Source organism: Corvus kubaryi, unplaced genomic scaffold, assembly GCF_017639235.1.
Source record: "Corvus kubaryi isolate FWS band 111438036 unplaced genomic scaffold, C.kubaryi_AGA036_p1.0 37300, whole genome shotgun sequence".
NCBI classification, from domain to species: domain Eukaryota; kingdom Metazoa; phylum Chordata; class Aves; order Passeriformes; family Corvidae; genus Corvus; species Corvus kubaryi.
This window is the reverse complement of record NW_024581093.1, coordinates 239,104-261,720: the sequence shown is the minus strand read 5'-3', so window position 1 is coordinate 261,720 and position 22,617 is coordinate 239,104. Positions and strand designations below refer to the sequence as shown.

Below are 22,617 nucleotides of genomic sequence, written 5' to 3'. Positions count from 1 at the left end.
GGCTGAGGTCCCCTCTGTCCCCTCCCTGCACATGGACATGGCTGAGGGCCCCTCTGAGCTCTGGTCCCCCAGGCTGGGCAGTCCCAGCTCCCCAGGGCTGGAGTGCAGGGCATGAGCAGCTCCCAGCACCTCAGGCCAGGCTCATTCCCAGCTGCAGAACTCCAGGGAAGAGCAGCTCGGACCCCTCCTGCTGCCCCCACCCCACACCCAGAGCCAGCCCCTGGCTGAGCCCTTTTGTAATCAGAGCTCTCACAATTTCTACATCTAATCCAAAAGTCACTTTTCCTGTTGTGGCTCCGTCCCAGCACCTCAATCTTTTGATAAGAGGCAATCGCTGACCCCGGGCTCGTGCCTTTAATGTCACCTCATTTATCCAGAGCGTGGGGACAATCCTGGGGGGCCACCACGCTCCCCTTGTCCTGGCCCTTATTAACCAGCACCAGATGTAGATGACTCTCTTTAATCATCCAATTACGTTTCTGGTCTCAGACAACATTTTTGCCGTGAAGCAGAGAAAACTTCTTAAGGAAATTAAATGCCCATGCCACAGCCACTTGGATTTATCTGTGCTCTGCAGCACCACATTGAAGAAGGAAAAAGGGGAAAAAAAAAAAAAAGGTTAATATTTATATAAAACTTTGAAGTATTTTCAGAGGAAAAATAAAAAAATTACCATTTTTCTCCTGTCAACAGGGCTCTTTCATTCTAGCTGCCTTTCCCTTTTATTTATTTCATTTTTTTTTAAAGAAAAGAAAAAGAAAAATCCAGAGAGGGCAACAGCCCAGAGAAAATAAATAATATATAAACGGAGGGAGATCAGATATTGCTGTATCAGTGAGGAACAGCCGGTATTACGCACGTAAGGACGGATTTTTTCCCCCCTCCTTCCCCCCCTTCTTTTTAATAAACTCTCAGTATCCACACAACGTCTTTAAGAAAATGAAATCCTTTTGCTGTGGGCCACGGCGCTGGAAGAAATAGTCCCCAGTGCTGTTATCAGTGCTTTCAAGCTTTAACTCTGAATCAAAGGCGACAATTAATAAAGTCGCCCCCGCCAGGAATGGAAAGGAGGAAAGCTAAATATTTGAAACTGGGTGAACAAATGTCAGGGTGTTTTTAAATAAAATCCTTTTACAGTTATCACAGCGAGCAGACCTGATATCCCTGTCTAATTCAATTTCAATTTGTGCCCCATGGGAGATAGGGAAGAAAAGGTTGCAATGCTGTCTTTGGGTTGATATGTTCTTTTCTCCTTCAGGAAGCAGGCACGAGAGAGGAAGGGGAGGAGGGCGAGGGGAGAGAGGAGGAGGATTCAAATACCAACAGAATATGTGGGGGTTTTTTTTCCAGCTGGATCCTTCCAGAAGGCAGATGTGATGTGGGGAATGTTGAAACGCTGATTTGTTGTGAATTCACCTGGAAAACGGAGCCAAAGAGGGAAGTGCAGCAAGGCTGTTTGTGTGTGAATAAATATTCCTGATGGGGGACCAGAACTCACTGAGTGTTGATGCCAAGAGCAACACAGACTCCTGAGGCATATTCCTCCTCCAAAAACCTGCAAACCAGCCAAATGCACCAATTATCCCAAGCTCCACAGGGAGCCTGGCAGGTGCTCCCACCCTGTCCCCTCACTTCTTCTGTTTAGGCTGGGGTGCTCCTTTATTTCAGCACATCACTGTGCTCTCTAATAAAAACAAAAACCCCAACCTGCTATATCAATAAAATTATTAACCAACTGCCAGGTAGAATCATGGAATGGTTTGGGTTGGAAGGGACCTTAAAGCCCACCCAGTGCCACCCCTGCCATGGGCAGGGACACCTTCCACTGTCCCAGGCTGCTCCAAGCCATGTCCAGCCTGGCCTTGGGCACTGCCAGGGATCCAGGGGCAGCCACAGCTGCTCTGGGCACCCTGTGCCAGGGCCTGCCCACCCTCCCAGGGCACAATTCCTTCCCAAATATCCCATCTATCCCTGCCCTCTGGCAGTGGGAAGCCATTCCCTCTGTCCTGTCCTGGCACTATCTGCCCATATAAAAAGTCCCTTTCCCTCCTTGTCCCATGGCACTGGAAGGCTGCAGTGAGGTCTCCCTGGAGCATTCCCATCAGCAGAAGGAGTTTTCCACCCAATAACTGCATTTCACTGACCAGAGACACGAGCTCTCCTTTCCTGGCTCCAGTTGTTGCACCTGAAACAGCTCCTGGCCCTTCCCTTGCTCCTCAAAAGGAACAACCACTGCACTGGGAGCAAATCCAGCGCAGGAAGGAGTTGACCCTTCAGCTCTGTGCTGAAGTTCAGATCTCCCAAGCCTCTGTTTCCTTCAACTCCTGAAAAGAAGGAGCAACGAGAGACTTTGAAGGGGCTTTCCCACATTTTACAGCTCCTTGGAGCGCACAGGACTGGGGCTGGGCAGTTAAAACTCCTCCAGAGGATGGGGAAGCTACAGCAAGGTACAGAAAAAAAAGCCAAAAATGTCGTGGTGGACACAAGTCTCTCACCTGTGGTCAGGGCTGCTGAGGGAGCAGTGCTGGAGCCTCGAAGGCAAGAACACAAGCAGAAAACACAGGTGAGTTTCTATTACACAGTTACTGAGCAGCAGCATCACACTGGGAGCAAAGCAGCACATCCTGAGCATGGAGAGCAGCACTGGCTCCCCAAGGCCCCCACGGAGCCCTGGGAGCCCTGGCACACACCTGGCACACACCTGGCACCGGGAGCACCTCGAGCTGGAGCCCGGGATAACGAGGATTTAAAGCTCAGCACGTGCTTCAGGGTGATACTGGCATGGTGGAGGAGGGATTTTGGGTGCCTCCCAAAATGTGGGAGCTCCAGGCACGCTCTGCAGCTCAGCTGCCCAGCCCACCCTGCACACACAGCTCTGCAGAGCAATGCCTGGTCCCAGGAGCTCAAGCAGCAGCTCCCAAAAACTACCTGGGAGAGGAGTCCCAGCCAGGCAGGAAAGAAGCAGGCACAAGGATTTCTCTCTCCTCCTGTTCTTAATTATCCTCAGAGTTACTACAATGGAAAGAATTTTTAAATTTGGGCATTTTCTCGTCCCCATTTATAATGCATGTTTACTTTTAGCACATTATTTAGTTTGGACCCAGCAAACAAAACACTCAGCTGCAGTTTCATGTTCTCCTTTGCTAGCCCAGGGCTGTTGTACTTGGCTTGCAAAGGCTTTATGGAAATGTTTAAATTTAAACAAAAAGACTGTTTTCATTTCAAATTAGAAAAATAATAAACCATCCTTGGTAGGTTTGGTGAACTCTCGAAAAATAATGAAACCAAACCACCCTCCTGCCCTCAGCTGCAGATCTGAGCTGCCTCATGGTCCCTCCTAAATGTAAATGATAAATTATCATTAGCCTGCCTCAATTAAACCACCCCAATGGAATGCAACTTCGACAAATGTTTTATTTATGAACAGTCTGCAGGCTCAAGCACGGTGCCCAGTTAATGAAGGATCACTTTCTTCAGGGCTCAGAGATGCTCAGCAAGGGGAGGGGGCTGTGCTATCCCTGTGATCCCGGCCCGCAGCAGGATTGATTGCATCCCTCTGTAATGAGAGCTGGGACAAGGGGGGCTGGCAGTGCCACTGGGGGGTTACTTTGAAGTGATCATATCTGCATTTGTGTGCAGGCAGCACACAGCAATAATGTGGTGTCTGAGCCTCCCTGAGTGGAACTTTCATCAGGCACAACGTGAGAGATGTGAGTCAAACCACTTGGTACCTCAGGGCATGGAGAGTGTGGGTAACAAATTCCTGCTCTTTACACTCTGATTTGTTCAAACACATGAGAAATGTTGAGGTCCAGAAGAGTAAAGGGTTTGTTAAAAAGAGCAGGAAGACAAGACCAGAGCCAGGGTACTCCCAGCAAAGTTGAGCACAGACCCTCTAAATGCAAATCTGCATTAAAATGGCACCGATTTCTGGGGCAGCAGCAGCAGCTCCTTATTTACACAAACCCCTGGACTTGGGGCATGGTAAAAGCGTGAAGCAAAGCCCACCAAGCCTGGCAAGGACCTCTCCACTCCCTGCAGTCCACCCGAGGCTGCTGAGAAGGGCCCAAAGCAGAGACTCACCCCTCCTGCAGGGATGTGGCCGGGCCACCAGGCAATCGCCGGCTCTCTCATGCCACCCTCGAAGGTGGTTTGTTTGCCACACAGGAAAGGCCCATTGCTTCCTCCTAGGGACAGAAAAGCAGCCTTAAAGCCCACAAAATACCAGCATTTCAAAAGGACACTGTCACCCAGGTTGGTTTTAAATGAATTCTCATTTCTGCATGGCTGCTTCTTCAAACAACATGACCAGAGTTGGGTTTTTTGTCATTATTTCCTTGTTTGTTGTGTTGTGTTTTTGGGGTTTTTTTTTCAATATCCATTTGTGATGAAATTTTAGGAGTGTCTTTTCAGCACAGGGAGAAAGTTAAACACACCTTGCTATCAACAACCAAGTGAAAAACAAACCCCCAACAAACAGGAAATACCTCACTGGTGTTCTTCCCTCTAGGGGTGTTAACTGCTGTCTGTAACCAAACCTGACATTTTCAGGCAGAAATAGCTTTTTTTTCATAATGATTTTCAATTTTAAAGTACCGGAACAATATTAGAGGAAGGTATAAGAGTGAGAAAAATAATCCTGCATTTCCTGAATCACTCTCAGAGATGGCCAGAGCTCTGCAGGAATATCTGGAGTTTTAACCCAACCTTGGAGCTCAGGAACAACCAGGGAAGTCTCATGACTGACTCCAGGTCACACAAAGTCAAAGCCAGCTGAAATCAGAACTCAGGTTACTCCCTGCTCTGTGGTTCAATAACCACAAGACAAGTCTGCCTCCAAAGAGGAGAGAGCAGGTTCTAAAGTCAATTTGCAGTGATTTTTTCCAGAAAAACCCTCACTTGAACAAAAGAAAACTCGTGAGGTAACAAAAAATCATTTCTCTTCTTGATATTTTTCATGAGAGCTAAAGAATGAGAGACTCTTGAACGCTCTGTAATTGCTCAGAAGGCTGAAATATGCATTTGGCAGATGCAGAGTAAACACCCTGCTAAGTTACTGAGCCTGGTTCCAAATAAATTACAGAATATTCCCTCCCTGACAGTGCAAATACACACAGGTAATAGCAACACTGGGGCAGGAAAAATTCCATTTGGCCAAGGACACCTCCTCCAGCAGTGACCAGAAGCACTGAACATAAATTACTCTAAACATAAACACTCTGTCTTTTGAGGCTTCTCCTAACTCATAACACAGACCCCCCACACAGGTTTTTTTTTTTCTTCTCATAGAGAGAGAGTTAAGCCTTGATTTGCCAAGCCCAGGTTTGTTCAGCTGAGCCTCACCTTGTTTGGGAGCTGAAATGAGAGCAGCCCCATTATCAGAGGTGAAAAACACGAAGGTGTTCTCACTGATCCCCAGCTGCTGGAGGTGGTTCAGGATTTTCCCAACGCTGTCATCAATTTCCCTCACAGCATCCCCATACCTGGGGCAAAAGGAGATGCAAAACACTCAAAGCAGCAAAAAAAAAAGGGTCAGCACAATGTGTTCAGTGGACTTAATTTGTAGCTGTGCTGCAGAAATCCTTCTCATGCATCAGGTTTTCTGCTGCCACTGCAAACTTGTGTCTCTGACCTGCAGAGAGCAGCCCCTCTGGGGTATTGAGGGTCAGAGTTTGCTCAGGTGTGAGCCCCTCTTGGACAGAGAAATTCAGGCATAAAATTCACAAACAGAGGCAAACCACCTTGCCACAGACTGGGAGGTAACAACATCGTTTTCCTTATGGTTAGAAACTCTTTGAAGCAACACTCCCAGTGTCTACAGAGCTCTTTGCCTCCTCCAAACTGCACTTTTAGGAGTGCTTTCCTGTTTGCTGGTCTGATTTATAGGCTTTTAAAACAGGCACTAATCATACAAAAGCCTTCTAAAAAATCATCTGTGCCACAGACAGCATTTCACTCCTCACACAACTGGCAAAGGAGCTTAGAGCCCCCCTCCTCCCCCTGGGGTCACATGATCTGCAGTTCAGATTAAAGCCAAATTATGGAAGAACAATCCAAGCAAATAATGCATTTCAGCACACACACACACACTTGAGGAGTGATCCATCCCCTTGGATCTAGAACTCTGCTTAGGCTGCCTGTTCCAGCAGCACGAGGAATTAATTACAACAACCCCAACAAACCAATGTCCCCAAAAGCAGGACTTACAGCCCTCTCTGACTCGTGCCCAGGAACTGTTTGGAGGCATAAACAGGAGCGTGGGTAGCATCAATTGCCCAGTATAAAAAGAATGGCTGCTGGCTGGCCTGCTGCTTGCTAATAAAATCCAGAGCTTCCTGTAAACAACAATAAAAATGAATTTATCCTCTGCTGTCGAAATCTCTCCAAAAAAACAAAAGCATAAAGTCACCTTGGCTGAGAAGCCAGCACTAAAATAGTACCTGCAGGTAGAGCTGAGTCAAGTTGGCTTCACCTGTCTTCAGATCAATTTTGAAATCCTCATAGTATCTTAAGATAAAAGGAATCAGAGAGGGAAAAAAATCAATCCTAAGGAATAAACATCACAAAATGGATTTTTTCCCCTTTTAAGGAATTTCTTCCCTGTGTAAGGAGGTGACAAACAAGTCACAGTCAACACTCAGCAAACTCTCTCCAGATGTGAAAAATATGTCACCATAATTGTTCTTACGGGAGAAAGTGGTGACACAGCTTGATCCAAATTAATGACTTCAAGTTTTGGACAAACCTGAGGGACTGGCCTTTTGCTGTTAAGCTGTTAGAAAAGGGGCAAAATGCTTAAAAATCTCATGGTGCTTCATAGAGAGCTGGGCAGAATGTGAATAAAAATTCAGAAGTACAGAACAACTTTCAGTGAAACAGAGAAATCCTGGAAGCAGAACCTGGGAATGCTTTGGAAACATTATTTTAGAGGGACCTTTAGCCACCAGTAAAGCAGAGAAGGACCTGGGGAAGTGCTCAGGGGAGTAACAGCAGTGAAATGAGATGATACCAGAGTGAAAAATGAATGGACAAGAAGGGCACAGACTGGGAACACGGAACGGAGTTATGCAAACACACAAAATGTTATTCCAAACAGGAAGAGAAGGAACAAAGAGGTCTTTCAGTACAGAATGGGAGCAGCTTCCAAGAGTGCAGTGAAATCCTCACAGGAAGCCTTCAGGGTGCCAGGGATGAGCAAACAGCTCTGGGAGGGCAGCTCCACATCCCTACACTGTCCACATGCAACTTCCAGGTTGGTCTTGGTGCTTGGACCTTTATTAACCACAGAATCACGGAATCCCAGAACGGTTTGGGACGGAGGGAACCTTAAAGCCCACCCAGTTCTGTAATGCCAGCAGGGAGAGCCCAGAAAATCCCACTCCCAGGCAAGGAGCTGGGTTACCTGCCAACCATCTCCCAGTCCCTGTACACGGGGATGTTGGGGCGCTCTCTGCTGTCGTAGGGCCCAAAATGGCAGTTTGGGGATCCAAACCACTCATCAAAGCCATGTTTCAGGGGGTGGAACTGGGGCCGGTGTCCCAAGTGCCTGGGAACAAAAGCAACAGATTGCAGTTAAAATTCTACTGCAAAGAAGCAAAAACTCAGCTCACCAGAACAGCATGCAAGAACACAGTCTTTGCCTAAGAAATGAAAACTCAAAGTACTTCAATCACATAAACGACTCCAGAGCAGTGTCTTGAGCTCTCTCACACTTGTTGCAAGCACAGCCATGCAGACTCACCCCAGTGCTCACTTATATTCCATTTTATTTACTCTCCAATCACTGTTTTCCATTTTTTCCTTCCACTGGTGTCTTCTTCCATGCTGTCTGATGATCAGCACTCATGGACTACACTGCCCCAAACCACTGCAGAGATGCACATAATGTTTTACTTAAGGATTCTGATCTACGACAAGTCCCTTTTATCCCACTGAGCTGTAAAAACACAAGGCAGAGCTCATGAAATGCACCATTCCATCCTCATCCCCTTTATGGAGTACTCACGCTGCCAAAACGGTACAGAGACCTGAATGGAAACGAAATGAGGTTTTTATGTGCACATGTGGACATAAAACACGTTTAGCTACTCCTGATGACAGCTCCTCTCTACTGTGCAGCTTGAAAATCCTCCATCCTTAACTTCCAGATGAAGCTCCTCTCTAATCTCCAGTTTTTGTACTGCAAAATCGACATTTCCTGCATTTAAGACAGAGAACACCCATCCTCTGTGTCTTTAAAGAGCATCTTGGTAGCTTAATGTTTATTTAATCATTCCATCTTCCCCTCACGAGCCTGCATCTGCCCCCTGTCCACTTTGTGCCATCCCCCTCTGCACTTTCTGAACATAAAGGACATAAAATGCATTCCCTGGAGTAAAATGATCCTTGGAGTTACTCTGAGCTATTCTAAACTGGGTTATTACAGGAATAATCATCATTCCAGCTATGATTACAGCTTGTGATGTAACTGCCACTGCCAGCCTGACCTGCAGGATTCCACCCTTTCCCCATTTGTGGGAATACAAAGTTATTCCTGGCTGTTTCTGTAACAGGGGAGACGGAAAAGCATCTTATTCTAAGAAAGCCCTAAGAGCACTTTCAGAGACATTAAACAATGACTGAGATGCAGGTCAGTCTCTGCCTCTCACAGCACAAAAATCTGAGATTTAATGAAACACAACAAATTCCACACTGGTCACGGAAGATTGCAAACTTATAATTAAACCATGGAATTTACTGTCACTGGATACCCTGAAAAGTTTTTAGAGGGGATGATGAAACAATAAGAAAATTTTCTGCTGGAAAACCTTGAAATTCTCTGTGCAGCCAGGATGAGACTCCACTTTAACTGCTGTACCTTGCATTTCTTTACACCTTTCTAGGCAGCAGGTAGCACTGCCAGTTTTTCAGCATCACTCCCAGCCCTGTCCAGGAGAAGTTTTTGGATGCACAGTAATGCCCTGCACATTCCTATTTAGTCCTGTTCCTGCTAACAGCTGCAGGTCCTTCCAGACCTGTCTTTTTCCAAAGAACTGGAACCAATCTGCATTTGCCATGTTTATTCCTTTTCCCTGGGTGTATGAATTTACATTTATTAGCACTGAACTGCAGCTGATTGCACCCAGCCCACTGAGCTGATCCTTCAGGGCCACTCTCCTGCTGATAAATAATTCACTGTCTTAGGGTGCTTTGCTTTCCTCCCAATTCCAGCAGGTGAATCCAACCACAATTCAAACCCACCCTTCTCTAACCTGTTAATGAAACTGATAAAGAAATTCCTGTTACTTTCCACAGGAATTCATTTATTAGTAAAAACCCAACATATAGCAAGAGACGAAGATAAAAATCATGTAGGTGCCCAAGGCAAATTCCAACAGAATATCCTGGTGTTTTCTGATTAAATAAGTGGTGTGAGGTGTGCATGAAAGCACAGAGTTGGGGAGTTTATAAATATAAATACACACATAAAACCCCATCAACTCTTTGTATGAAGATACATGGAAGTACTTGTAATGGGAACACTCAGGAATTGATCCCAGCAGGGGGAAGATCCATCACACATTCCAAAGCTGGACATTTGAGCTTCAAAACAGGGGTTTTTTTTCTGTAATTCTGTTTTTTTCTGCTGCTCCTTCCCAACACATACAGCATGAAATCTCAAAGCAAGAGATCTCCAAATAAATTTACCATTTGCCAATGATCTTATTGATGTAACCAGCTTTCTTCAGGAGCTCTGGAAGCAGTAACTCAGAATCTGGGATTCCTCCTACTATATCCTGTGGTGTGTAGGCTGTGGAAAACAAATCAAAAATATCTTTCTGACTCTTAAAAGTATTACAGCAAACAGCTCATGGCTACTTAACATTAGAAGCAGTGTTACTGGGTCAGAAAAAGCAATTAGTTTGGAGTCCCAGCAATGTCATTCCTTGGAAGTCCTCCCATGGGATGGAGAGGATAAATTGAATCAGAGAGACCAAAGGGAGGTTTCCACCCACTTGTGCATGAGGGCAAATAATAAAGGGGGCTGCCCCCCCAGAGTGGAGGTGAGACCCTTGAAAGGGGGATGTCACAGAAAATCAGGTGCTTTAGGTGTGGTTTTTATGTTGTAAATCTGCCTTCTGTTTTCTAAAATGAAGGCAGCTTTTTCCTAAATCAAATAACCAATAAAGGTACTCAGCCTGCAAGAGCTGAAAGAAATGAAGAGTCTCTCTCAGCCCCTGACATCTCAGCTGTGACTTTGCTCTGGGAATCAACCCCTGGCTCCTGATTCTTGCCCAACCATGTCCCAGCACGTGGCATTTGTGACTCTGGGACCCAAATCAACCCAGGGATCTCCCCTGGAAGCACCACAGGCACGAGGGACGGAAAGCTGCTCTAAAACTGGATAGAAATCTGCCTGCTGAATAAACCTGTGAGCAGCCAGTTCTTCCTCTGGGTATTAACACCCCCCACCTGAATTTCCTTCACCAGACCCCAATTCCCCTGCCCAGAGGAAACAGTTCTCAGCCAGCACAAACAAATGGATCAACCAGCCTGGTTCATCCTCTTAATTTGAGGAGGTTTTCTGCTTGAAGAGGAGGAAGCAATACAATTCACACTTATTACCAGCACTTAACAGGGTCATCTTTTGGTGCAAGATCCATGGGGGAAGATCCCCTCTGTCCAAAGAGAAACCTCCTACAAGGCACAGAGGGAAATCAGGAGAGGAAGGGGGATCAGGAATGAGGCTCCTACCGTTCCTGGCATGTCCATTCGTTGTGTAAAAGCCATTCCTGACTGGGAGCCGGCCCGTCAGCAGTGCTGCTCTTGCTGCAAACAACACAAACATTTATTTCTATCCATTCCCTGCCTAATATTAATATTATGGTAGGAAGATGAGGCCAGCACACTGACTGAAGTGTGTCAGTGTCCTCCTGTCACAGCCACAAAATCACCCACATTAAAACTGGCAGAACTCCCCTCTCTCACAAGCCACAGAGAGAGCCAGGTTCTGATGCATCATTTGAGTTATTGCAGGTGAAATTTGGCCCCTTCATTAAATCAGCCACACTGAAGAGTCATTACTTTGAATAGCCAATGGAGCAACCCTTCTATCTCAGTTAGAGATATATTTATTATGTATTTAAGAGGAAATCCTAGCACACACTCATCAGATGCTCAAGGCTAAGCTTTCAAGCTTGACTGAACAAAAATCATGAAACATAAAGAAAGAGCTGTCCAGCTTTGACAATAAAAGTCAAGTCCTGACTGCAGGGAATATTTAAACAGATGCTTAACTTCAAGTATATGCAGTCCCACCACTGGATTAGCAGGATCTCAGCATATTTTAAATGCCTTTTCTGAGCAAGGACATCATCAACACACTGGCAAGTGCTATCCTAAATGAGAGCCCAAATAAAAAGCCCCTGTTCTTCATTTTTGTTTCAGTTCTTGGCAGCTAACCAGGTTTGAGGGGGAAAAAAGAAAGGAAAAAAAGAAACCACCTCACAGAAAAAACAATAAGGAGAAGAATATCTGCCTCTGCCAGACCCAAACGTTCCTTTTATCTCTTGCCCCTGTCCCAAGAGTCTTGCAAGACACCAGGGTCAAAAGCAGGACACAAACTGCTGCCTCTCCTTGCATGAAAGTCTCACCAGAGCCAACAGACTCACATCAAATATGCTCAGCAACAGTTCAGATCCTGCCTTGTTTAACCCACAATGAGAAAGATGAAAAAAATGCAATGACTAGGGCTGGAATACTGAACTGAAATGGGATAAAAATCCTTTAGCTGGACTGATCACTGAACCAGTGCTTTGTATGAACTGAAAACTGTCGGTTTTCCAATCCAAACATAAATAAAAGGGGAGCAAAAGGCAAGATCAAAGCAGCAAATCTAATCTCTGGCTTGAAGGCAATCACTGGTTGGGTTGTTGATTCATGTCAGAGGCTGGCAAACACCCCAAACTTCTCAGAGGAAGATGTTTCTCATGCTTACACGGTTCAAACTCCAGTTTACTTACAGGGAGAGCAGAGGGGGTTGGCAGTATAAAAATCCAGGAAAAGCATCCCTTCTGCAGCCATCTGGTCTAGGTTAGGAGTTTCCTTAGAAGGCTCTCCGAAAGCTCCCAAATCCCCCCAGCCCATCTGTAAAAGGAACACACCAGAAGATGTCAAAGTCCTTCTCCACAGCCACGTTTCTGGGCCCACATAACACTTTTACTGTATCCCTTAACTTATAAAATTTTACAGCACTCATCTCCCTACTGAAGACTTCACAAATGGGACAAAAATGATCTCTGCCAACCCTGTGGAGCAGGGAACTCTTGCACTTTTCCCTGGCAGGTGGGAAATTGAGGCACACACGGCATTAAATGACTTGTTAACAGGTACCAAAAGCACTTGCAAGAAGCCCAGTGCCTTTACTCTTACTCAGAGGCCTGAGGCACGCCCAGAGCAAGGGGGAAGAGGAAGTTACACATGATTTACTCGGGGCTGTGCAGCTGCCACGTCTGAGCCTTCAGTCCCTGCCCACGTGTCTGTGCTGGACCCCAGGATTCCACCTCAGCCCCTGGATCTATCCCTCTGCAGAACTAGAAACACAAGGAAAAGGTCTGAACTCAAAAGCAGCACTGCAGGAAAAGCAAGGAAGTGTTTTAAAAGCCAGAGGAATCTGCCAGAGGCATCACATGTCACTGTGCTTATCTGCAGGACTGTGGTTTCACCCTGTTCTTCCTCCTAATTCCGAGGGGTCACACGCCAGGAGAACCATAAAATTCCCACCACGGTGTCTGTGCTCACTGCTGAAAATTTCATTACTGGGAAAAGCACAGCTTCAGGCAGAAGGTTCTAGAAGGGAGCAGCTTAATGAGCCATTAGGCACCCCAGGTGCTGGGGGTTCTATTGTGCTTTAGCAAAGGCAAGCGATTCCTTTGATCCAGGTGTGTGTCCCGTGAGCCATGCATGCACACGGTGGGATGTACCCAGATCCCTAGGAAACCATCTGGTGCCATTAGTTTGGGAAAGAAAATTGTCACAGAGCTACATTCTGAGTTAAGGAACAATTAAATGCCTGACACTGGGATGTGGAATTAAAACGGATACAATGGATTTAGCCCCAGTTTCTTTCTTCTGCTGCTTTATCATCAAGGAAGAAAGACAAAAAGAATCTCACGTTGCTCTAATTCCACGGAGTCCCAGAGGATCAAGGGGAAAAAAAAGCAGGGAGATGTATTTCTAATGAACATATTACATAAATCAGTAGTTCACAGAAGCTCCAGACAGGAGCTGTGCCTCGTGCTGTACCAACGCTTCCAGAGCGGGAGAATCACTGTCCCAAAGAGCTTTCCTCTGGAAAATTACAAATGCCAGCTTGGGAGGGGGAAATATTCCTGAATGGAAAACTGAGATCACAGAATCACCGAGGTTGGAAAACACTCCAAGTCCAAGCTGTGCCCAACCCCCACCTTGTCCCCAGCCCAGAGCACTGAGTGCCATGTCCAGGCCTTCCTTGGACACCTCCAAACCTCCCTGGGCAGACCCTTCCAGAGGCTCAAGTGGCTGGAAAAGCAGGTGATTATCCTGCTCAGGAGTATAGGAACACCACGGAAACAACAAGCAGGATAAACTGGCAAACAGGCGGGAAGGGTTTGCCCACCCTTGTGAGCTCCTTGGGGAGCTTCCAACAGCAACAAACACATTTCCACCACAAACACAGCTGGAAGGTGACAGAAAACTGTTAGGAGAGAAGCAAACCAGGAAGATGGCAGCGACCTGAACGCATTGGAAAGGAATATATTTCCTTATCCGTGTGGCCAAGGGTGCAAAATTGAAAAGACTTTGAGTTAGAAATAAATCTGTGATTATTTCTGCTCCTTAACAATTTATTGCCTTTTTTTTTTCCCAGTTCAGAGAGCCCAAATGAGTAGAATTACTTTTCCTCTTGCTTAGTTTTTCAGGAGGCCACCAACCCCCTCCTTGTGATCAGCAACCATTAGTGTTGGAAGGGAGCTCTGGAGATCATCCAGCCCAAGGCAGGGGCACCTGGAGCAGGTGGCACAGGAACACGCCCAGGTGGGACTGGAATGTCTCCAGACAGGGAGACCCCACGCCCTCCCTGGGCAGCTGCTCCAGGCCTCTGCCGCCCTCCATGGACAGAGGTTCTTCCTCGTGTTCAAGTGGAACTTCTCGTGTTTTAGTTGGTGGCCGTGGCTCCTCTTGCTGTCGCCGGGCACCACTGAACAGAGCCTGGCACTATCCTCTGACACCCCCTGATGGGATCCCCTCCCAGCCTCCCCTTCTCCAGCCCGCCCATGCCCAGCTCCCACAGTGTCCCCTCACCAGGGCGATGCCCAGATCCCTCACACCCCCCTCGGGGTGACTCCCCCGGGCCGACACCACCTCCCACCCCCCCGCCACCCACCGGGACTCCCCGGGGAGCCCCCGAGGGTCCCCCACTCACATCGTCCATGAGGAGGAGGAGGATGTTGGGGGCGGCGGCGGCGGCGGGGCCCAGCACCCAGCAGAGGCACAGCGGCCCCAGCGCCGCGCTCGCCATGGCAACCGGGCCCGCGCGCCGCCTGACCGCCGCACGTGACCGGCGCGCGCGCCGCACGTGACCGGCGGGAGGGGCGGGCCAAGATGGCGGTGTGCATCGCCGTGATCGCCAAGGAGGTGCGGGCGGCGCGGCCGGGGCCGGCTGAGGGGAACGGCGGGCCTGGCGGGGCAGTGGGGTCTGGGGAAGGGTGAGGGGAGAGGGGCTGGGGCTCTGTTTTTAGGGTCTGAGCGGGACCTGGGATGTGGGGCCGGGTGAGGTTGTGAGGGGAGAGGGGAATGGGCGGGGTGTCAGGTTGTGGGGTCTGGAGAGGGGTGAGGGGAGCAGAAGAGAGCAGATACAGCGGGAGTGGGGCGGACACTGCGGTGAAATGGGCTGGGCAGGAGCAGAAGGGCTGGGGCAGCCGGCACAGGCACAGTGTGAGGGAGAGGAGAGGAGTTTCCCTTGAGAAGAGCTGGGTCCAGGCCCTGCTGGGACAAGGGGACAGGGGAGCAGGGAGACCTGAGCCTGGTGCAATGCCTGTGCACATGATTCTCCTGCCGTGGGGACAGCTGTGCTCCGGAGGTGCTGCAGCGTGGGAAGGGGGCCGTGCTGTGAAACACAATGGTTAAATCGCTCTGCCAGCAGCAGATCCCAGTGCGTGTGATTCGTTCTGCCCCCAGAATTACCCGCTGTACATCCGGAGCGTCCCCACGGAGAACGAGCTGAAGTTCCACTACACCGTGCACACCTCCCTGGATGTGGTGGATGAGAAGATCTCAGCCATGGGCAAAGCCCTGGTGGACCAGAGGGAGCTGTACCTGGGGCTCCTCTACCCCACTGAAGACTACAAGGTGTATCTTTGTCACGCCTTTGGCCAGGCCATTGTGGGTTTAGTTTAATCACAGAATATCCTGGGCTGGAAGGGACCCACAGGACCATCAATCCAACCCCAGGCCCTGCACAGGCACCCCAAATCCCACCCTGGGCATCCCTGGCAGCGCTGTCCAAACGCTCCTGGAGCTCTGGCAGCCTCGGGGCCGTGCCCATTCCCTGGGGAGCCTGGGCAGTGCCCAGCACCTTCTGGGGGAAGAACCTTTCCCTGATCTCCAACCTGATCCTGCCCTGACCCAGCTCCAGCCACTCCCTGGGTGCTGTCCCTGCTCACACAGAGAACAGCTCTGTGTCTGCCCCTCATGAGGAAGTTCCCTCATGTTTCCAAAGCTTGTCTCTTTGGGCACATTCCAGCCTGGTTTAGTGGCTTTGCCAGGCCCTGCTGTGTGAGAAGCACATCCTTAACCCCTGCCCAGGTACGGCTACGTGACCAACTCCAAGGTGAAGTTCGTCATGGTGGTGGATTCCTCCAACACGGCCCTGAGGGACAACGAGATCCGCAGTGTGAGTGCACCAAAGCAGAGCCACCTCGGTGGGTTTGCTCCTTCCAGCTACTCAAGAAGTGCTGAGAAACAAAAACTTAATGAACTCACCTCCATTCCCTTTTCAGATGTTCCGAAAGCTGCACAGTTCCTACACTGACATCATGTGTAACCCTTTCTATAACCCTGGGGACAGGATCCATTCCAGGTGAGTGGGTTGTCCACATGGATCTCCATCTCTTTGCCACCTTTCTGGAACTTTCAGGGTACCTCTGATGCAACAGGACCAACCCTGTGGCTGGCCAGCTCAGGTGTGCATGCTCCAAGTGCCTTAATGAGAACAGTGATGCTGGGTTTGGGTCATTGCTGCCTCACAAAAAACTGAGGGTGTCATAAAAAATTCTACTGAACTCTCACTCCCACCCCAGAACTGGTGTTACAAACATTAAGTCAAGAAAATGTATTTTTTTGGGAGAAAAAACTACCTGAAAACAGACTTGATGATTTTAGAGGTCTTTTGCAAACTTAATAATTGTATTAAAATCCAGTTAAGTTGAACAGGGTAAAGAGTGAACAGCCCTTGTCCAGGGTTTATCCTTGGGTGGGGACAAACATTCAGCACATGGAATTCCCTGTGTGTGAGGGAGGGCCAGTGTCCCCCATTCCCATTGTAATCTCACAGGGAATTGGGAGTTTCTATGGCCTTGGCAAGAACAACTTCCATACTTCACAGAGACAGGGCTGCAGCCAGGGTGAGACCTGTCCTTACCTCAGCTTAATTAAAATCATTAATCCCTCAACAGCCTGTGCTGTAAAGAGTAAAACCCTGTGTCCAGCTTAGGGAAAGCCAGGCAGAGGCAGGGTGAGAAAGTGGTTTTGTTACAAAAGCTCTGCTGTGCACACTGAGCTGCTTCCTTTAATAATCTGTGTTTATTTCCCTCTCCAGGGCTTTTGATACCATGGTGAACTCCATGATGATGCAGGTGTGCTGAACCCCTTCCCATGCCCCTGGGAAACATTCCCTGTGTGCAGGAGCGTGCCTGCAGTGCTGTAAATATTCCATTCTGTCTCATAACTTAAATCTATTCTGTGTAAAATAAACGTGACACCTGCAGGGTTTGCCTGGATTTGTACTCGAGCAAACCTGAGCATAGCAGAGAAATCACAGAATCATGGAATGGTTTGGGTGGGAAGGGACATTAAAGCCATCTCATCCCACCCCCTGCCATGGGCAGGGACACCTTCCACTGTTCCAGGCTGCTCCAAGTCCCAGTGGAACAAGAGGAGCTCCAAGGTCCCTTCCCACCCAAACCTTTCCAGGAGCTTCCCTTCCTGGGTGACTGAGTTTGCTGTTATCACTTTGCACCTCATCCAGACACACTCCACAGTGACCCCCAGCACCGGTAGAGCAGCTGGAATAAATCCACCCAATCCAGCCACAGATTAAGCCATCAGGATTGCACAGCTGCCTGGCTCATCCCAAATTAATCTCTATTAGCATCTCCTCCCCTGCAGCTCCCTGCTGTTCTAATTAAAGACTCCCAAATCAGCAGCAGGTATTTAAATGGAATAAAGCATAAATTGCACTGGAAAAGCATCCCAGCTCCAGCACTCCAGGTTCAGCAGAGGAGATGCAAGCAGGAGCAGGCACTGAGCAGCTGCTCAGTGCTTCTCACACACCTCTACTCCAAGCACCTCATCAGTTAAAAACCACACAAACCAGCTAAAAACAACAAAGCTGCCCAGCTCCAGGGGATCCCAGGAGCCTGGAGAAAGCCACAAGCAGACATGAAGTTCACACAGCAGGATCATTTATTTTAAAAATAAAAAACAGTTAATAAAAGTAACAATTACAAATACTTTCTCAACAAGAACTTAAGTACATTTCATCAACAACCACCTGGAAAATCTTGGGAGGTTCAAGCCTCTCCCACCACATCTCCACAAGGCACAGCTGTGCACTGCTATCCTCAAACATTTTCATCTAAAAATCTTGGCTGTTTTCACACACAGAAACAGGAGCTCTGTGTTGCCTGTTCCACAAGAGAGTCCAAACACCCCAAAGTAGATTTTTATTAAAAAGTAAGTTTCAAAAAAATCATAATCCTATCAAACAGAAGCCCTAGAAAAAGCTGGTTTATAGTCTAAGCCTAAGGGTAGCTCAAAACAAGGTCAGCCTCAGCAGCACTGAGCACAACATCAACACAACATGAAGAGTTAAGGCCTCAAGCTTAAAAAAAAAAAAAATTCCAGAGATCTTAAAAGGAAATAAAAAAAAAAAAATCAGTGGGATTTTTAGCCTGGCAATGCCCCTGAGCTGTGAAAAGCTGCTTTAGGAGTCGGTTGCATCTGTTGCATCTGGGTTAGAAGAATCCTAACCAAGGATCCTGAAAGATTAGTGGGAGAATTACATAATAAAACCCATTCCCATGCAGAACTTCCCCCTGGAATGCTGTCTGCTGGGGTTCCCAGCCTGCCTCTTCTAACACAAAGTTCCTCCTTTAAAAACACGTGGCTTCAGAGCTCATGAGCATAAAATCAGCAGAAAGGGAAGAGCCAGGAACCTTCCTGCCTGGCAGCCAGCTCTGGTGGTGCTCTTTGGTCCTGAGCATCCAGCTGGGCTCACACCATCCCCAAAGTGACTCCAGAGCAGGAATGGTGGTGGGAATAGAAAGAAAGACCAGACTAAATTTGCACCAGTGAAGGTGATTTTGCAATGCTGCTACTACGAGAAATAAAGTCAAATGAGGAGTTGGCAGCACCCTTTGATTCCTGGAGCTCTGGAATAAAAGCAGGAGGGAGGGAAGAGGGGGTTGCTAACACGCAAATTAAAAAAGGGCAGGGTTTTGCGAGACCCAGGTCTTGTTCAACTACCAGAGATAGAGGCTTCCAGAGGAACCAGGGATACTTTTTCCCTATCCTGGATGTACAAACACAACGAGCTAAAAACCAGACCCAAACCACATCAAGCTCCACCTTCTTCCCAAGGGAAAGGTCACATCCACAGGGCTGGTGAAGGAAAAGCTCCCCAGCAATCGGATCTGGAGCTGCAACCCAAAACTTTCTCCACTCATTTGGGAAAGAAAGAAGATTTTAGAACCTTAGGAGAAGGCAGCATCCAGCTGCTGTAGGAAGAGCTGAGGGAAGTTCACAGCCAAGCAGTGGCATGGAGGGCATCCAGCGAGCCAGGAGCCAAACCAAACCCTCCAGGATCCAGGACAGCCCTTTTCCACGGGATAAAGAAGGAGACTTGATGGTCTGGGAGGGCTCGTCCCTTCCCAGGACTGTGTTCTCTGCAATAAGCCTGCTCTCCACACAAACGCAACCCCCCGGGGCACAGCTGAGGTGGGATGAGCTCTCCTGGGATGCTCGCAGGCTGGAGCAGACCCCATCTTCCCTCCTGCAGCCCAGCACAGGGCTCATCAGTAATCCTCACAGCCAGGCAGATGGCATTTTTAAAATTAATCTGTTTTTTGGCTTCCATAGGCATATTTTTAAATCTCTCCAATCCCATCTCCTTGTTTCAGTCCCATCGGCATCACCAGGCAGTCCAGCCTTTTCTAGTATGGAAAATACCAAGGCACCAGCCTTGCCCGACCCCTAAACAGAACAAAACCAACATCCTGAAGCACAGGGGCATTTGCTCCCTGCTCCTTCACCCTTCCAAGGGTTCCTCCCCTCCTGCACAGCTACCCCGGGCTACACCCCCAAAACCAGGGGAGCCCCAAAGCCAGGCACAGCTCTGGGACTGCTCAGGCTGGCAGCGTGATGCCCACCCACCACTCCCTGAATTCCTGCAGGGACAGGGTAACAACTCCAGGTTTCCAGCTGTTCCTTCCTGCCAGAGCCCTTCTCCATCCTCCCAGCCATGCCAGGGTGGGAGGGGCAAAGCTGAGACACAGAGCAGGGAACCCCATCCCAGGAACATCCTGCTCCACACCTGAGGAGCCCCCACGCCCAGGGACTCACCTGTAGGTCCTCCCTCGCACCCTGGGCTGCTGCCCCCCGTAGTAGCCTCCCCAGCGGCCCAGCCCCGCCCGCGTGGGGAAGTAGCCCCGGTAGCCCCCGCGGTCGGTGCTGCTGATGCCGGGCATGTTGGTCCTCTTGGGCAGCACCTGGAAGGTGGGGAGGGGCTGCTGGAGCTGGGATTCGGCACAGCCACAGGCACCCAGGGCTGGGAATGGGGTGGGGGCAGCCCCCCGGGGCCTCCCCCAGCTCTCACCTTGATGACACGGCCCCTGAACACGCTCTCGTCCAGCTCCACTGCAGCCTTCACGGAGCTCTGCTCCTCGAACTCGATGTAGGCGTAGCTGTGAGGGAACGGTGTGAGCACAGCCCAGGGACACCCTGGAGACCCCATCCCCGCCCTGCCCACAGCACTGACCCTTTAGGGTGGCCCGAGAACTTGTCACAGAGGATGGTGACCCGGTTGATGTGCCCACAGCTGTTGAAGTGAGACTCCAGCTCTTCGGCTGTGCCCCCGTAATCCACCTGCAACGACAGTCCCCACCCCCAGCTCGTGAGTGAGGGATCCACACCCCACCACGGGAGGCAAAGGGCCCAGCTGGCCCCGCTCACACCTCCTCACCACAGCTTCAGCCTCTCCTGAGGGCCAGGGGACCCTCCCAGATGAGTGCTGCCACCTGGACATACAAATCCAAGAGACAGCCTGCCCTGCTTTGAGGGAACAGGCCACACCACACAACCCGCGGCTTCCAGGGGCTTCTGGGGAGCTGACACTTGCAAGAGATGAGCTGCAAGTGGCAGATGCTGAGCCACATTCCCAGGCTGGGCTGGGCAGAGGAGAAACACACTTGGGATGGGAACAGGCAGGCTGTGGTGGGGGGCAGATGGGCCCCATGCCAGGCATTTGGGACACACGCTCAGCTGGGCACTGAGCAGCAGGAAGGGCTCTGCTCCAGGGCTCCCACTTACGTTGCCCACGTAGATGGAACGCTGGTCAGCCTCCACCTTCTCCTTGGTCGTCAGTGGGAAGAGAGCTGTGGAGAGAAGGGATTGGTCACAGACAGAGGGACATCTGTCTGTTCCCAGCACAGCCACCACTGAGCTGATACACTGCAAAGCTCCTCAGGTCCCTGGTCACATCCAGGTGTATCCCAGTCCTCTCACTGCTGCCTCCTCCTCCATGCCCTTGCCCCTCTTCACAGTGACTCCTCTACTGGGGCTGTTGGTGCTAAACTCAATTATTCAATTGAATTAAATGCAATTAAATTAATTTACTGCATCTGGGCCCACACAGGTAGAAGGTAAGAGCTGACAGAAGGTGCATTAGCATCACACCAGGCCTGGGACCCCCCTCACCCACCTTATGTGTCCAGTCCCAGGTGCCCAGAGAGGCAGAGCCAAATACTCTGGGCTCCAATTGTCACCCTGTGCCCCAGAGGTGTCCCTGGGGAGGGAGAACAGCACCCAGCAACAACCCATACCTGCTTCTGAGCTCATGAACAGGTGGTTCTCAGCTTCCAGCTGCAGCTCCTTCAACCTCTCATCCTCTTTCTCTATCTCCCGCAGTTTGGCTTTGATGGCCTCCAGCTCCTGAATCCCAAAACAAGAATAGCACGAGCAGCACACGGAGCAGGGACACCCCAGGTGTAAAAAGTTCCCCATTTCATTTGGGCACCAGGGAAAACTGGTTCCCCATCCAGGCAGGCACTCACCGGGTCCAGAACACCCAGCTCCTTTGTGCTGTTCCCCTCTTGGGGGCTCACATCTGAGCTCTCATCTGCTGCCTTACACACAGACGCCACCTCTGCCATGTCCCAGGATGCCAGCTCCGCTTCCAGGGACGGTGGGTCTTGCCACCAGATCTCTGAAGTGTCCAGGAAGAAAGGACTGGGTAGGACAAGGGGTAAAAAGGCATTTAACAAACACCCATGTAACATGGAAGCTAAAGCACAGCCTCAGCCAGGCGAAGGTTTTCAGGGTGTTTCCACCACAAGGATGAACAGGTGACATTAATGCAGCTTGTTCTCTGTGCTGCAAAACCCCAGACCTGCAAAGTACAACCAAAAGGTGCCCAGTTCATACTGAGTCACTTCCCAGCTCACCGGGGCTGCACAAGGGACCTGGAAGCAGCTGCCCCAAAGTGGAAAAAAACCCCCAGGGCCACGCGGCCGGCTGGTAGGGAAGGGAAGGGAGAGAGGCCGCAGGACACGGCTGTAAAGAGAGAGAGCAACTTGGGAGCTCTGCCTCCCGCAGCGACGGCAGAGCCGCACCCTCCCAGCCCCCGAGGGGCTCACAGAGGGACACGCCCTACCCCAGGAGAACGAGCTCGCCCACCCGTGAGCGGGAAGCCTATCCCGCTGCAGCCCGGGGAGCCGCGGCGGCCGTGTCCGGGGGGCCGTGTCCGGGGGGGCCGTGTCCGGGGGGGCCGTGCCCGCCCCGCAGCCCCGGAGCCCGCCCGCACCTGCCCCGGGCCCCGAACATGCTGCGCGCGGCCGGCGGAAGCGAGGACCACGTGCAGCTCTCCCGCCACCACGAGCGGCCCTCGCGCCCGCGCGCCGCTTTCACACGTCAGCGGCCAATCAGGGCGGGGCGCGCGCCAGGCCCCGCCCCCCAGCGACGGGCGGGGGAGCGGCGGAGGCGGCCCCGCCCCGGGGGGATCCTGGGGTTGAGAGTTCGAGACCCGGCAGTGACGTTCAGCTGGGGCTGACACGCGTGGGCAGGGCCCCCTCCGCTCCTCACGGTGCACGGACCCCGTTGGTGATG

The 22,617-nt window shown here is 50.2% G+C and overlaps 3 protein-coding genes across 8 annotated transcripts in view; 1 reads left to right on the top strand and 2 right to left on the bottom strand.

Moving 5' to 3' along the window:
- GALNS (galactosamine (N-acetyl)-6-sulfatase) overlaps positions 1-14,575 on the bottom strand; it is a 41,741-nt gene extending 27,166 nt beyond the window's left edge. For 3 of the 5 annotated variants that reach the window (XM_042027019.1, XM_042027020.1, XM_042027021.1), the window contains exons 1-9: positions 14,441-14,575; positions 12,003-12,126; positions 10,735-10,809; positions 9,688-9,790; positions 7,403-7,546; positions 6,441-6,507; positions 6,208-6,335; positions 5,344-5,483; positions 4,084-4,187 (exon numbers count right to left, since the gene is read on the bottom strand). In XM_042027019.1, the coding sequence (XP_041882953.1) occupies positions 4,084-4,187; positions 5,344-5,483; positions 6,208-6,335; positions 6,441-6,507; positions 7,403-7,546; positions 9,688-9,790; positions 10,735-10,809; positions 12,003-12,126; positions 14,441-14,536 (981 nt within the window). In that variant the 5' untranslated portion in view covers positions 14,537-14,575. Of the gene's footprint in view, positions 1-4,083; positions 4,188-5,343; positions 5,484-6,207; positions 6,336-6,440; positions 6,508-7,402; positions 7,547-7,741; positions 7,868-9,687; positions 9,791-10,734; positions 10,810-12,002; positions 12,127-14,440 lie in introns of those variants that run through there. The other 2 variants (XM_042027018.1, XM_042027022.1) reach the window with 2 other exon arrangements.
- TRAPPC2L (trafficking protein particle complex subunit 2L) lies at positions 14,553-17,002 on the top strand. Its single transcript, XM_042027025.1, has 5 exons — positions 14,553-14,652; positions 15,196-15,368; positions 15,823-15,910; positions 16,017-16,096; positions 16,835-17,002. The coding sequence occupies exons 1-5, from the start codon at positions 14,620-14,622 to the stop codon at positions 16,878-16,880; spliced, it is 420 nt and encodes a 139-aa protein (XP_041882959.1). The 5' UTR covers positions 14,553-14,619; the 3' UTR covers positions 16,881-17,002.
- Positions 17,003-17,682: 680 nt separating this feature from the next.
- PABPN1L (PABPN1 like, cytoplasmic) lies at positions 17,683-22,403 on the bottom strand. Of its 2 annotated transcripts, XM_042027024.1 has the most exons (8): positions 22,316-22,403; positions 21,567-21,741; positions 21,336-21,444; positions 20,824-20,888; positions 20,273-20,379; positions 20,111-20,198; positions 19,858-20,003; positions 17,683-19,488 (listed from the first exon to the last, which is right to left on the bottom strand). In XM_042027024.1, exons 1-8 carry the CDS (start codon positions 22,333-22,335, stop codon positions 19,449-19,451), a joined length of 750 nt encoding a protein of 249 aa, XP_041882958.1. In that variant the 5' UTR covers positions 22,336-22,403; the 3' UTR covers positions 17,683-19,448. The 2 variants fall into 2 exon arrangements, with proteins under 2 accessions (XP_041882958.1, XP_041882957.1); XM_042027023.1 differs by lacking the exon at positions 22,316-22,403 and having other exon boundaries at positions 21,567-21,945.
- Between the last annotated feature and the right edge of the window lie 214 nt (positions 22,404-22,617).

Coding starts and splice junctions, on each gene's coding strand:
- TRAPPC2L (XM_042027025.1), top strand. CDS start 14,620: ATGGCGGTGTGCATCGCCGTGATCGCCAAGGAG. Junction 14,653..15,195: donor TCGCCGTGATCGCCAAGGAG/GTGCGGGCGGCG, acceptor TTCTGCCCCCAG/AATTACCCGCTGTACATCCG. Junction 15,911..16,016: donor GGGACAACGAGATCCGCAGT/GTGAGTGCACCA, acceptor TTCCCTTTTCAG/ATGTTCCGAAAGCTGCACAG.
- PABPN1L (XM_042027023.1), bottom strand. CDS start 21,791: ATGTTACATGGGTGTTTGTTAAATGCCTTTTTACCCCTTGTCCTACCC. Junction 20,199..20,272: donor TTCTCGGGCCACCCTAAAGG/GTCAGTGCTGTG, acceptor GTTCCCTCACAG/CTACGCCTACATCGAGTTCG. Junction 19,489..19,857: donor GTGCGAGGGAGGACCTACAG/GTGAGTCCCTGG, acceptor TGTTCTGTTTAG/GGGTCGGGCAAGGCTGGTGC.